This window comes from Heptranchias perlo, chromosome 1 (genome assembly GCF_035084215.1).
Source record: "Heptranchias perlo isolate sHepPer1 chromosome 1, sHepPer1.hap1, whole genome shotgun sequence".
In the NCBI taxonomy this organism is placed as follows: Eukaryota; Metazoa; Chordata; class Chondrichthyes; order Hexanchiformes; family Hexanchidae; genus Heptranchias; species Heptranchias perlo.
Genome location: NC_090325.1, coordinates 58,087,426 through 58,100,308, shown reverse-complemented (window position 1 = coordinate 58,100,308; position 12,883 = coordinate 58,087,426). Strand labels below are relative to the sequence as shown.

The 12,883-nt window shown below is 40.7% G+C and overlaps 1 protein-coding gene across 3 annotated transcripts in view; it reads right to left on the bottom strand.

Annotated features, from left to right (window-relative positions):
* Positions 1-654: 654 nt before the first annotated feature.
* The window catches only part of LOC137322543 (protein unc-13 homolog B-like), a 554,720-nt gene continuing 542,491 nt past the window's right edge, over positions 655-12,883 (bottom strand). For all 3 annotated transcript variants that reach the window (XM_067985478.1, XM_067985470.1, XM_067985475.1), the window contains 2 exons: positions 12,556-12,715; positions 655-3,114 (listed from right to left, as the gene is read on the bottom strand). In XM_067985478.1, the coding sequence (XP_067841579.1) occupies positions 2,829-3,114; positions 12,556-12,715 (446 nt within the window). In that variant the 3' untranslated portion in view covers positions 655-2,828. The remainder of the gene's footprint in view (positions 3,115-12,555; positions 12,716-12,883) is intronic.

Genomic DNA, 12,883 nt, shown 5'->3' with positions numbered 1-12,883 from the left:
CATTATAATTTCTCCTGTCTCCGCCTCTAAGGGACCAACGTTTACTTTTGCCACTCTCTTCCTTTTTACATACTTGTAGAAGCCCCTTACAATCCGTTTTTATATTTCTTGCTAGTTTTCTTTCATATTCTATTTCTTCTCTTATTATCAATGTTTTGGTCGTCTATTGTTGGTTTCTAAAACTCTCCCAAATCCCCAGGCTTATTACTCTTCTGGGCAACATTATAGGCCACCTCTTTCAATCTAATACTCTCCTTAACTTCTTTAGTTAGCCATGGGTGGATCACTTTTCCCGTGGAGTTTTTATTTCTCAATGGAATGAGAATTTTGAAATATTCTCTCAAGCTCTCAAATTCCTCATTTCTGCCTGAATCAGCGACTGGGGAAGCAGCTACACCTGTTTTATATGGATCTAACTTTCCTAGAACGCAGTAGTGACATAAAAGCAGGAAATTTCCGGGCAGAGCGCTCCTATGCAAATGAGCCCCATAAGGCTTGCGCAGGCGGATTATCAGAACTACCAAAAGGATTGAGGAAACTCGTGCTTAGTGCAGTAATGGCATAAAAGTTGACGATAGCGAGGAAATTCAGGGCCTAAAGGGTCTGTTTATGATACCAGAGGTTTATAAAGGAAAAACACCACAAACTCCAAAAAAAGCAGAACTTGTTTATATTTTCACCTCCACAAGGATCATACTGAATTTGGGCCAGGATGACCAGATACAATCTTACCCAGACTGTTAAGTGTCAGTTCAATTACTCAAGAATGTTACATATTCAGTATTTATACTCAGGTTTCATTTATAGCTCAAAAGCAGAAGAATGGAGTTTGCCATCACATGGATCTCCTCCTTCACAGTCAAACCACTCTGGCAGATATTATACATATTAAAAAAATCTGTATACCTATATCTTCTTATGTCAATGTTTGTCTGATTACGCTCCTGTGAAGCACCTTGGGATGTTTTACCTTAAATGCACTATATAAATGAAAGTTGTAGTTCATAAAAATCTTACATCTGAGCACATTTCCTGGCTGTACATTTGACTTCTTGTTATCACATTTTTGTTGCACTAAAAAATTTACCATTATAAATTCCAACATCGACATTTATAATGGGTTTTGCCTATGTAAACTAATCACTCTGATTACACAATTTGGTCACTGGGTTCCAACAAATCGCTCCAAAATGTTTTCTGAAATTCTTCTGCTCCAATTTTTTCCCTCAGTAACTGAATTTTCTCATATTCAAAATAACGGTTAAAACGAAACAAAAAAATCAATAAAATTACATATTTCACAATGACATCATAACATTTAGTCACTGAATTATATTTTTTTGTCTTAAAGCACTGCTACATAATCTACAGTAACAAACATTTATGTGCTTTGCCAGGGGACTTTATTGTATTAAATGATACCTTGTTTTGTAGAATTGGCACGTTACATGGCTATGTAAAAATGGCATAAATGGTTTCCAAAGTGGGCAATGCAAATGTTGCAGACCTAAGACATTAGAGTGTGGAATTTCTGTGGGGGTTCTCCCGATCGTCCACTGTAACTTTGGCGGAAGATCCTCGTAAACCCTACAGAAACGGCTTAAATGCCATTTACCGAGTTTTTCCAGGGCTTCTGTGGATCCTTTGCCAAAGTTACGCCGGATGATTGGGTGAACCCCCTCAGAAATTCAACCTCTAGATATATATTGATTTTCCCATATATGAAACAACACTAAGTACATGCATGTGATTTACAGACGAGATTATTTTGTACAGATGTTGTTTAAAAAAAACCCAGAAATGCAAGCATAGCATTTCATACACTCCTGAACGAACCTCAACAAATATCACCAGTGCGCAGTCACGCGTAGTGATTGTAAAAATGTTACACCAAGATCTGTTCAGTATCTAAGGACCATATCTTCAGATAGCTAAGAACTTACAGAAATAACAGCGGTAACAAATTTAGGACAACTTTCACAAAATTTATCAGAAACCTAATCAGAAAAAAAGTGGAATAAACATTTAACCAATATTTCTTCCATTCCCTTACTCACTTATTGCGGGATTAAATTGTTTTCTCTTCTCAAAAACTAGTGCATATTGTAACAAAGAGACACTTTTTAAAAAAAAATCAAAAATATAACTTTCATACTTAAGCTATGCTGATTTGTTTCACAAAGCAGCAATGCAACTATTAGGAGTTTCAAGCTTGACATCAGTGTGGTTAAAAGACTAAGCACAAATTATTCCTGTACAGGAACCTAGCTGCACATAGCACTGCATTTTCATGGAACTATCTTAGTGTTTTAGTATCTATAATCTTATAAATGGAATGTATGATTTTATTTACAACAGTGTAAAGACATCCTTTGGCAATCCTATGGGAGGGAGACAAAAAGCTGAGGCACTAGGCATGAGTGTAGGATATTTTTACCATTTCTCAGTTGTACATCTCAATCTGAAGGATGGTATCACAGTGCTCAAAGTGAAAAAATATTCTGGGACTCACAGCCTCGAGTCCAGTTCATAAAATTATTTACATAAATGTAAGCATCCTATTTTTTTAAAAAGCAATAACCTTTTATTCTAAACATGATTTAAATTTCTGATTACTGTAAATAAATAAAATTCACAAAGATCTATACTTTGATTGGTATACAACACATGCTTATTAACAAAGACAAAGTAGTGCACAGGGTCCCATTTACAAAAGAGAATTTGTTGAACACTTGCACATATTGGCACGAGGTATAAATTAGAAACCAAAAAAAAGTCAGTGACCAATGCCACTGAAGTAAAGAAACAATGCTCGAATAATCCAAGATTCAACTGCCTTCTTCAGCAGACCGTGATTCAGATTTCAGTTTGACAAATTCTTTTGCTACTTCATCATTGGTTCTTTGTGATAGTATACGAAGGACAGTTAGTCCTGTCTCATCCATGTGAATTCTGCGGCCTAGTGGACACCAACAAGCACAGCTGCCTTTCTCTGCAATATCTCGCAGTTGCATTAAAGCAATCCCAATAATACGATCTTCTCTGGCAAAGCAGTAATCCTTCACACAGACCTGAAGTTCATATGAATCTGGACCATCCTCATTACCCAATATACTGTAAAGGGGGAAAGAAAGAAAAAACTTTATTTCTTATTGAGGTCAGTTTTCTGATTTGACTCAAGGTTATTAAAAAGACATTGTTTTAAAGCATCAAAAGTATTTGAAGACAACCAATGGCATATCAGATTTATGTCCTCATGTTTAATCTTTACATACGATAGGCCCTGAAATTTCTTGGGATTCCACCACCATCCCTCTATAAGTCCAGTGGAACATACCGAAAAATGGCAGGTACCCAGTTGTGCTAAGTCACCACCATTTCCAGTATTTTCTGGGCAGCCTTGTAAGGGACAGAATCTCTGCCTGCCCTCCACAGGGAAAATATTGCCAAGGGGGCAGCCCCAGTGATAAGAACTCCCTACGCTGGGTATTCCTGCTTCCCAGGCTCAGATAGGACCCAGGGTATTGCTGGAGGCTGGTACGCTGAATGAGATAAGGCAGACTGGGTGGAAGTGGGCCCTACCAGGGAGGTCCAGAGACCAGAGAAGTAGCCTGCTGTTCTCTTCTCTGCCTTTGAGGTTTTCTCCATATCTCCACAGTGCCTAATCTTGTAGCTTCTTCAACTACAAAATAGCATAGAGATTTTCATACATTAATAGAGGTCTCCCATTTCCTGCCAGCAAAATGATGGAGACCTTGTTTTCACACATAAATTCCTGTAGATAAGGGATCACTAACTTGTCCACACCCTTAGCTGTCACATAGCAGATAGCCTGCAGAGAGCCTGAATGAGAAAAGAAAATAACAACGGAAGAAGGAAAGAAAGCTGATAGACTGAATATATTGGAATCTATTTCAGAATATTTATTTTTTAATTTTTATACATATGCTTTTTATATTCCTGCACCAGTTATCCTCTAAATTGCACCTAGTAAGTATTTTTTCTATAGTAAGACACCAAAGAAAGAACTTACATTCATAAAGTGCCTTTCATGTCCTCGTGATGCTTTCTGAAGTGCTTCACAGCCAATTAATTATTTTTGAAGTGCAGTCACTTGTTATGAGGCAAACATGGCAGCCAATTTGTGCACAGCAAGGTCCCACAAATAACAAATGAGATGAATCTACATATGGTGACGTTGCTTGAGGGAGGCATGTTGCCCAGAACACTGGGAAACTTCCTGTTCTTGTTTGAATAATACCACCTGAACAGGCAGTCAGTGCCTCAGTTTAATATCTCACTCAAAAGACAGCATCTCTGACAATGTAGAACACCCTCACTACTGACCTGAAGAGTCAGCCTGGATTATGTGCTCAGGTCTTAGAAGGGGGCTTGAACCCACAACCTTCTGACTCAGAGGCCAGACAGCTAGAAAATGCGTGAAACTGCACCAGCCACTTTTACACTGCTGCTTGTTTAGTTCACATTCCAGATGATCAGCACCCATGTGTATAATCTCCTTGCATTTAAAGTACTATATCAGGCTCCCTGATCCTGGCAACATAATTGAAGACCCAGAATTTTTAAACGTGGAATGAGAAGTGGAGGAGTATCTACAGGGACTTTGAAAGTAGGGCCAAGGCAACCAAATTCACCCTATATACATTGAGGGTGGGATTCAGAGTACTGGTGGCAAAGGGTGCCAAAACACTGGCTTGAGATTAAGAAAAATGGATCAACCGGTCAGTGGCTTGGCCTCCAGCAGCACAGATAAAATCAATATCCTTGAGGCAGGTCTCCATGCTATCAGGAGGCACTATGACTGTCGCAGCTAGATTACGGCGCTGCTGCTAGAGTTGGGATTGTCACACCGAATTTACAGCACAAACACAGGCTATTCAGCTCAACTGGTCTATGCCAACGTTTATGCTGCACACAAGCCTCCTCCCTCCCTATTTTGTCTAACCCTATCAGCATACCCTTCTATTCCTTTCTCCCTCGTGCACTTATCTTGTTTCCCCTTAAATGCATCTATGCTATTTGCCTTAACTATTCCTTGTGATAACGTGCTCGACATTCTTGCCACTCTTTGGGTGAAGAAGTTTCTCCTGAATTCCCTATTAGATTTATTAGTTACTATGACCTCTAGTTTTGGACTCTCCCATAAGTGGAAACATTTTCTCTATGTCTACCCTATCAAACCCTTACATCATCGTAAAGACCTCTATCAGGTCATCCCTCAGCCTTCTCTTTTCTAGAGAAAAGAGCCCCAGCCTGTTCAGCCTTTCCTGATAAGTATATTCTCTCTGTTCTGGTATCATCCTTGTGAATCTTTTTTGCATCTTCTCCAATGCCTCTGTAAATTTTAAATAATATGGAGACCAGAACTGTGCAGAGTACTCCAAGTGTGTTCTAACCAAGGTCTATACAAGTTTAATATAACTTCTTTGCTTATCAATTCTATCCCTCTAGAAATGAATCCTAGTGCTTGATTTGCCTTTTTTTATGGCCTTATTAACCTGCATCGCTACTTTTAGTGATTTGTGTATCTGTACCCCTGGATCCTTTTGCTCCTCTACCCCATTAAGACTCTTATTATTCAAGCAGTATGTGGCCTCCTTATTCTTCCCATCAAAATGCACCACTTCACACTTATCTATATTGAAATTAATTCGCCCATTCGGCAAATTTACTAACGTCTTCTTGCATTTTGATGCATTCTTCCTTTGTATTAACTGCACCCCCCAATTTGGTGTCGTCCACAAATTTTGAAATTGTTAGTCTCCCTGGTAAACACTGAGACAAAGTAACTATTCAATATTTCTGCCAATTTGCGATCATTACCTGAGAGTTTATCTTGTGTATTCCTTAGTAGCCCTATCCCTATCCTGATATTGATATTGATGTGTCTGTGTTGGCTCTGTAATATAAATATAGTCTCTAACGAGTTCCACAATTTGCTTGAGGAGAAAAAGGAGAAATTACAAACAGTGGAACAAAGGCATAAATGAAGCAAAGAGCAAGAATCAGAACTGAAAAATAAGATTTTGTAAGCATTATGTAAGCATTTCTCTTGAACAGAGTTTAAAAAAAAATTCAGTAATACCAAAGAGTCCTCACAATTTCAGCATTGATTTGAACAGGGAGGTGGGGACTGAAGACTAATATCAAACTGTCAAAATTAACTGGCATGCCAGGGATTGGTGACTTTCTAATGAAACAATATTTTTGAGGAATATACAAGACAACTACAGCAGGAATATCAAGAATATTTGCTGAAAACCATTGCAATCAAGAAAACTTCATGCGGGGACAATGTTTATTTTAAATTTTACTTGCTGCCTTGAGGTGATGGATTTAAATGCGACAGCATCTGAAAAGGGTGAAGCCATAATGCAGTAGAATTTCTACAAAACCTCTACACCTTATTCTTGTGAAGTATCAGAATCTTCTAATGAGCTATGTTGTTTCCTACTTATTTGTTTTCCTTATTACCCATTTTATATTACAGGTTTTTGTTTTAATCTATCCCCAGTCACTGATCAAAGCTTTTTTTGACTATTTAAATAAGGACTTCATTTACATTGTAAAGTTCAGTACTGATCCTCACATAACTCCACAGGGCACACTAGGGCAAAAACAAGAGACTGAATAAACAAAGTCAGGAATGGCTTACATGGTATGGTGACAGCAACTGTTTGGGATCAAGGCCGAGACTTAAACAGATTGGCAGATAGACTATTTGAACTGACCTTTTTCTCACTACCCATCATGTCTCATTCTCTTAGCTGACAACACTAGGAAAATGTTACTAGTATTGCAATCAAAGTGTGGAACCGATATATAGTGCAAGCTATAATTATGGGGGATTTTAACTATCATATTAACTGGATAAATCAAATTGGGCAGGGTCGCCTTGAGGAAGAGTTTATTGAGTGTATTAGGGATGGATTTCTTGAGCAGTATGTAACTGATCCTACAAGGGGGCAAGCAACCTTGGACCTGGTCCTGTGTAATGAGCCAGGATTAATTAATAATGTCCTAGTTAAGGATCCCCTTGGAATGAGTGACCATAACATGGTTACATTCCATATCCAATTAGAGGGTGAGAAGGTTGGTTCTCAAACAAGCGTACTGAGCTTGAATAAAGGAGACTATGATGGTATGAGAGCGGAATTGATTAAAGTGGACTGGGAAAATAGATTAAAGGGTAAGACGGTACATGAGTAGTGGTGTTCATTTAAGGAGTTATTTTACAACTTTCAAAAAATATATATTCCACTGAGGAAAAAAGGGTGTAAAAGAAATGACAGCCATCCGTGGCTAAGTAAAGAAATTAAGGATAGTATCCGACTAAAAACAAGGACATATAAGGTAGCCAAACTTAGTGGGAGGATAGAAGATTGGGAAGTCTTCAAAAGACAGCAAAAAGTAACGAAAGGATTGATTAAGAAAGGGAAGATAGATTATGAAAATAAATTAGCAAAAAATATAAAAACAGATAGCAAGAGTTTCTACAGTTATATAAAAAGAAAAAGGGTGGCTAAGGCAAACGTAGGTCCTTTGGAGGATGAGACCGGGAAATTAATGGTGGGAAACATGGAGATGGCAAAAATGCTGAACAAATATTTTGTTTCAGTCTTTACGGTAGAGGACACTAAGAATATCCCAACACTGGACAAACAGGGGGCTCTAGTGGGGGGAGGAGCTAAATACGATTAAAATCACTAAGGAATTGGTACTCAGTAAATTAATGGGACTCAAGGCGGATAAATCCCCTGGACCTGATGGCTTCCATCCTAGGGTCTTGAGGGAAGTGGCAGTAGGGATTGTGGATGCTTTGGTAATAATTTTCCAAAATTCTCTGGACTCGGCAAAGGTCCCGGCAGATTGGAAAACTGCTAATGTAACACCGTTATTTAAAAAGGGTAGTAGGCAGAAGGCTGGAAATTATAGACCAGTTAGCCTAACATCTGTGGTGGGTAAAATTTGGGAGTCTATTATTAAGGAGACAGTAGCGGAACATTTGGATAAACATAATTTAATAGGACAAAGTCAGCATGGCTTTACAAAGGGGAAGTCATGTCTTACAAATTTGCTTGAGTTCTTCGAGGACATAACGTACAGGGTGGATAAAGGGGAACCAGTGGACGTAGTGTATTTGGACTTCCAGAAGGCATTCGACAAGGTGCCACATAAAAGATTATTGCTCAAGATAAAGAATCACTGGATTTGGGGTAATATTCTGGCATGGGTGGAGGATTGGTTATCTAACAGGAAGCAGAGAGTTGGGATAAATGGTACATTCTCGGACTGGCAACCTGTAGCCAGTGGTGTTCCGCAGGGGTCGGTGCTGGGTCCCCAACTCTTTACAATCTATATTAACGATTTGGAGGAGGGGACCGAGTGTAACATATCAAAGTTTGCAGATGATACAAAGATGGGAGGGAAAGTAGAGAGGGAGGAGGACATAAAAAACCTACAAGGGGATATAGACAGGCTGGGTGAGTGGGCGGAGATTTGGCAGATGCTATACAATATTGGAAAATGTGAGGTTATGCACTTTGGCAGGAAAAATCGGAGAGCAAGTTATTATCTTAATGGCGAGCAACTGGAAAGTACTGCAGTACAAAGGGATCTGGGGGTCCTGGTACAAGAAAATCAAAAGGTTAGTATGCAGGTGCAGCAGGTGATCAAGAAGGCCAACGGAATGTTGGCTTTTATTGCTAGGGGGATAGAATATAAAAACAGGGAGGTATTGCTGCAGTTATATAAGGTATTGGTGAGACCGCACCTGGAATACTGCATACAGTTTTGGTGTCCATACTTAAGAAAAGACATACTTGCTCTCGAGGCAGTACAAAGAAGGTTCACTCGGTTAATCCCGGGGATGAGGGGGCGGACATATGAGGAGAGGTTGAGTAGATTGGGACTCTGCTCATTGGAGTTCAGAAGAATGAGAGGCGATCTTATTGAAACATATAAGATTGTGAAGGGGCTTGATCGGGTGGATGCGGTAAGGATGTTCCCAAGGATGGGTGAAACTAGAACGAGGGGGCATAATCTTAGAATAAGGGGCTGCTCTTTCAAAACTGAGATGAGGAGAAACTTCTTCACTCAGAGGGTAGTAGGTCTGTGGAATTTGCTGCCCCAGGAAGCTGTGGAAGCTACATCATTAAATAAATTTAAAACAGAAATAGACAGTTCCCTGGAAGTAAAGGGAATTAGGGGTTACGGGGAGCGGGCAGGAAATTGGACATGAATGTCGATTTGAGGTTAGGATCAGATCAGCCATGATCTTATTGAATGGCGGAGCAGGCTCGAGGGGCCGATTGGCCTACTCCTGCTCCTATTTCTTATGTTCTAATGTTAGTTAAACAATAGAACTGTTTGTGCTGGATTTTCCTTAGAAAAAACCATGACACCAACCCATTTTCCCAGTGGGATGCCCACCGCAGCAGCATAAGAGGCAGCAGGGAACTTTAAAGGGGCAGAATAGCCCCAAAGACAGCAGTACCTGCAGACTTGTAGGCCTTGGCAGTGACAGCTAAGTCAGTAGGGGCCAAATTGGAAGGAGAAGAGGCCTCTACTAAACTCTCTCCCTTCAATGCTGCAATTTGGGGGTGTTACCTCCGTGACCGTGGGCCTATTGCCAGCTTCCACCAGGTAGTCCACGGGCTGATGAGAAAGAAATGAGCCAGATAGCTGCGCTCCGCCCCCACCAGCGTTTACGTGCAGTGAACAAAATGAATGGTGCTTCCAGCTGAGGTGGGAGCGAAAAATTGAGATGGGAGCAGGGATGCAGCGGTAGGTCTCACCACTCAACTTTCTCACCACTTCAGCCGTGGATTGGATAGCAGAGGAAAATTCAGTCTTTTACTTTTGGAATCAAATACGTTAAAATAGGCTCCATTTTTAAACCAAAAATAGTCAATCTCTCAAACAAGTGAGCCTCGACACTTCAGTTGATATATTTTGTGTGTACGGTACCACCCTAGGATGATTGACATCTTCAGTAAGGGCTGGCTTCACCAGAAAACTCACGATCATGGTGTGATTCTTATATCATCTGTGTATGTATTTACTTATATATGCACACATGAATTAATGTTAGCGAAACCAGAGTAGGCATAAGCTTCGTCACTGACACGTCTACTCTTTCAGAACCAGATATTGAAAGAGATTAATTTATTTTCCAATAAATGCTTCATTTGATTTAGATTATCTTGGTTGAATTAAACAAAGTGTCAAAATTATCCTACAGGTAGATTTAAAACCAACTGAACCCAATTCTCTTGTCATGTAAATCCATCCAATGTTTGAGATTATCACTGGGACAAGAAAGGTGCGGCTTTGTGAGAATGTATCACACAGGTGCAATCTGTGGCTAGCAGTGCCAGTTTGAAGTCAGGTGTCTGCTTCTTTGGAGAGGGAGCTTCAAGTCTGAGTAGCATCAAATGCTTGCAAGAGGAAACAAATATGATCTTTCCTTCATATATTTGGAATTTCAATATTGTCTCCACTGTCCCCGATTGACCATGCTTCTCTAAATTGCATCAATTTCATCCCATATTATGGACTTTAGAATATCTACAACTAAGGTTAGACTAACCAGCCTATAGTTTTATGGCTTACCCTTTGCCTCTTGCTTGAACACAGAGGTAGCAGCTGCCATTTTATTTGTCCTTTCACACAATTCCAGTTTTCAAAGTATATTTGAAAATTATGGTCAGTGTTCCTGCTATCTCTTATTCAATCTCTTGAAATTATGGGATGTCCTGCATCCAGCCTGGTGACTTTCCACTTTTTTCCCCTCATTAACTTTTTTAATACAATTTTCTTTTGATTTTTTTTTGGAGGAACATAAGAAGCTGGGAATAGGATTAGGTCATTTAACCCCTCAAGCCTGATCTCCAACTCAAATTAGATCATGGCTGATCTGCACCTCAACTCCATTTGAGCCAAAAAATTTCAGCCCCAATCTGCCTGTGAAGTGTGGTGGACTTGTCGCTGGTCACCTCTGCTCCTGACCCTGCCAGAATATCCAGGATCAGGGCAAGGTCACTTCATTTGAATAGGGCCAGTGGGGGGGTGCTGATAGAACTCAAGTTGCTAGCTTTCTACTGGGAATTCAGGCCAAGATCTCCAAGTGGGCCCCAGTTCTGCTGCACAATCGATTTGTATGTTTTGCTCATCCAAGTCGCTTGGTGGCAGTACAGCTGGGGTTGGGGAGATTTCCAGCATGGGAATTCCCCCTTGGCCCCACTCCTCTGATGTTCGGGGTCATGTTTGGAGCAGACGGAAGTTCTGCCATCCCAGGATCCTGTACAAATTGCAAGCTGGTGGGATTCCAAGTGGAGACCCGACATTCCTGGTCCCCGCCAGAAATCCTGCATCTGTTGTTTTTCCTGTGCACAAGTTCTGCCATCGGAGCGATGTTCAGCAGAAGAAATTTGGACCTTATGGGGGGGAATTGTGGTGGATTGGGGGCAGGTGGGAGGTGAAAATTTTAAATTTCTCAAACCCGACCTCAACTCGCATCCAACCCACCCACTTCCGGTTTTAATGGAGGCTGGTCGGGGGGCTGGCAACCAATCCGCTGTCAGGAGGTGGGTTGGTCAATAAAATCTTTTAAAGAGGCTGTGTGCCTCCATTTTACCTAAATTTTTATTTTTAAACCCATGGAGGCCGGATTTCCTGGGCTGCGGTAATCTCGGCTGATAAAAGGAGGCAAGAAGGATCCATGAAGTAACTTCATTTACATCACTGTTTGTGGGCCAGGAGGAGCAGGAAATCTTCCCCCGGCCCCCCCAAACCTCCGCTCTTTACACACCCTGTGATCGGACCCCTCTATCTCCGACTGCTCACGCGACCCCCCCCCACCACGATCTCCGACTGCTCACCCCCCCACCCCGTGATCTGCACCCCCACCCAAACCCCGATCTCTCCTCGACCCCTGCGATCCAATCCCCGAAGACCCCAATCTCTCCCCCCCCAACTCCAGACCCCAATCTCTCCCTGGCTACTTTCCTGCCCAACAGGCAGCCAGCCTGTTAATCTGGCCGACTGTCGGGCGTGAAACCTGTTAAAAAAAAAAATTCAAAAGACGTCCGACCGTCAAAATTGTCATGACACGCGAGAAACCCTTACTTCCGGGATTCCCATTTGAAAATCCCCCCCCCCACACACCCCCCACCCCACTCTCTTCCCAGCAGTGAGTAAATATCAGAGCCTAAATCTCCAGTAATGGGTTCTTCTACATCATCCTCAATTACTCCTACAGTTACACTTTCAACTTGCTCTGTAAAAACTGAGCCAAAGTACTTTCTGTCATCACCTCACCCTCAAGTATAGAATGGCTTCTTTTGTCTTTATAATGATTTCAACCCTTGTCTGAGTATACCTTTACTCCTTAAGTGTTAATAAAAAAAAATCACTTGCTATTTCCACATGGATTTTATTTCTCCTTGTTTGTATCTGATTATTCTGTACAAAATTTCTGTAATACACATCTAGCAATAAAAATTATTGCATCTAAAACAAACATTTACTCACAAGTGAAATGTCTCATTGTATTTTGGAGCCCAGTTGTTGCTCTTCGATTTTGTGGTAAATTTTCTTTTCTTGTCGCTAAGGTGTGGTCCAATCATAGTGACCTCAGCAAATGGCCGAAACATGCCATTCGTCTGCCATTTTAGATCATTAGCAGCTACCACTGGAAAACATAAGTCATGTCAAACTGAATTCGCTGTTTCAACAAACCTCATACCAAATCCCAGAAGAAACATACTGTGTGCCCTTTGTAAAATCACACCATTTACCACTTTCAGGCTTAATAATTTTTAAAATCAAAGCATACACCTATTTCCTGAAGTCTTAATCT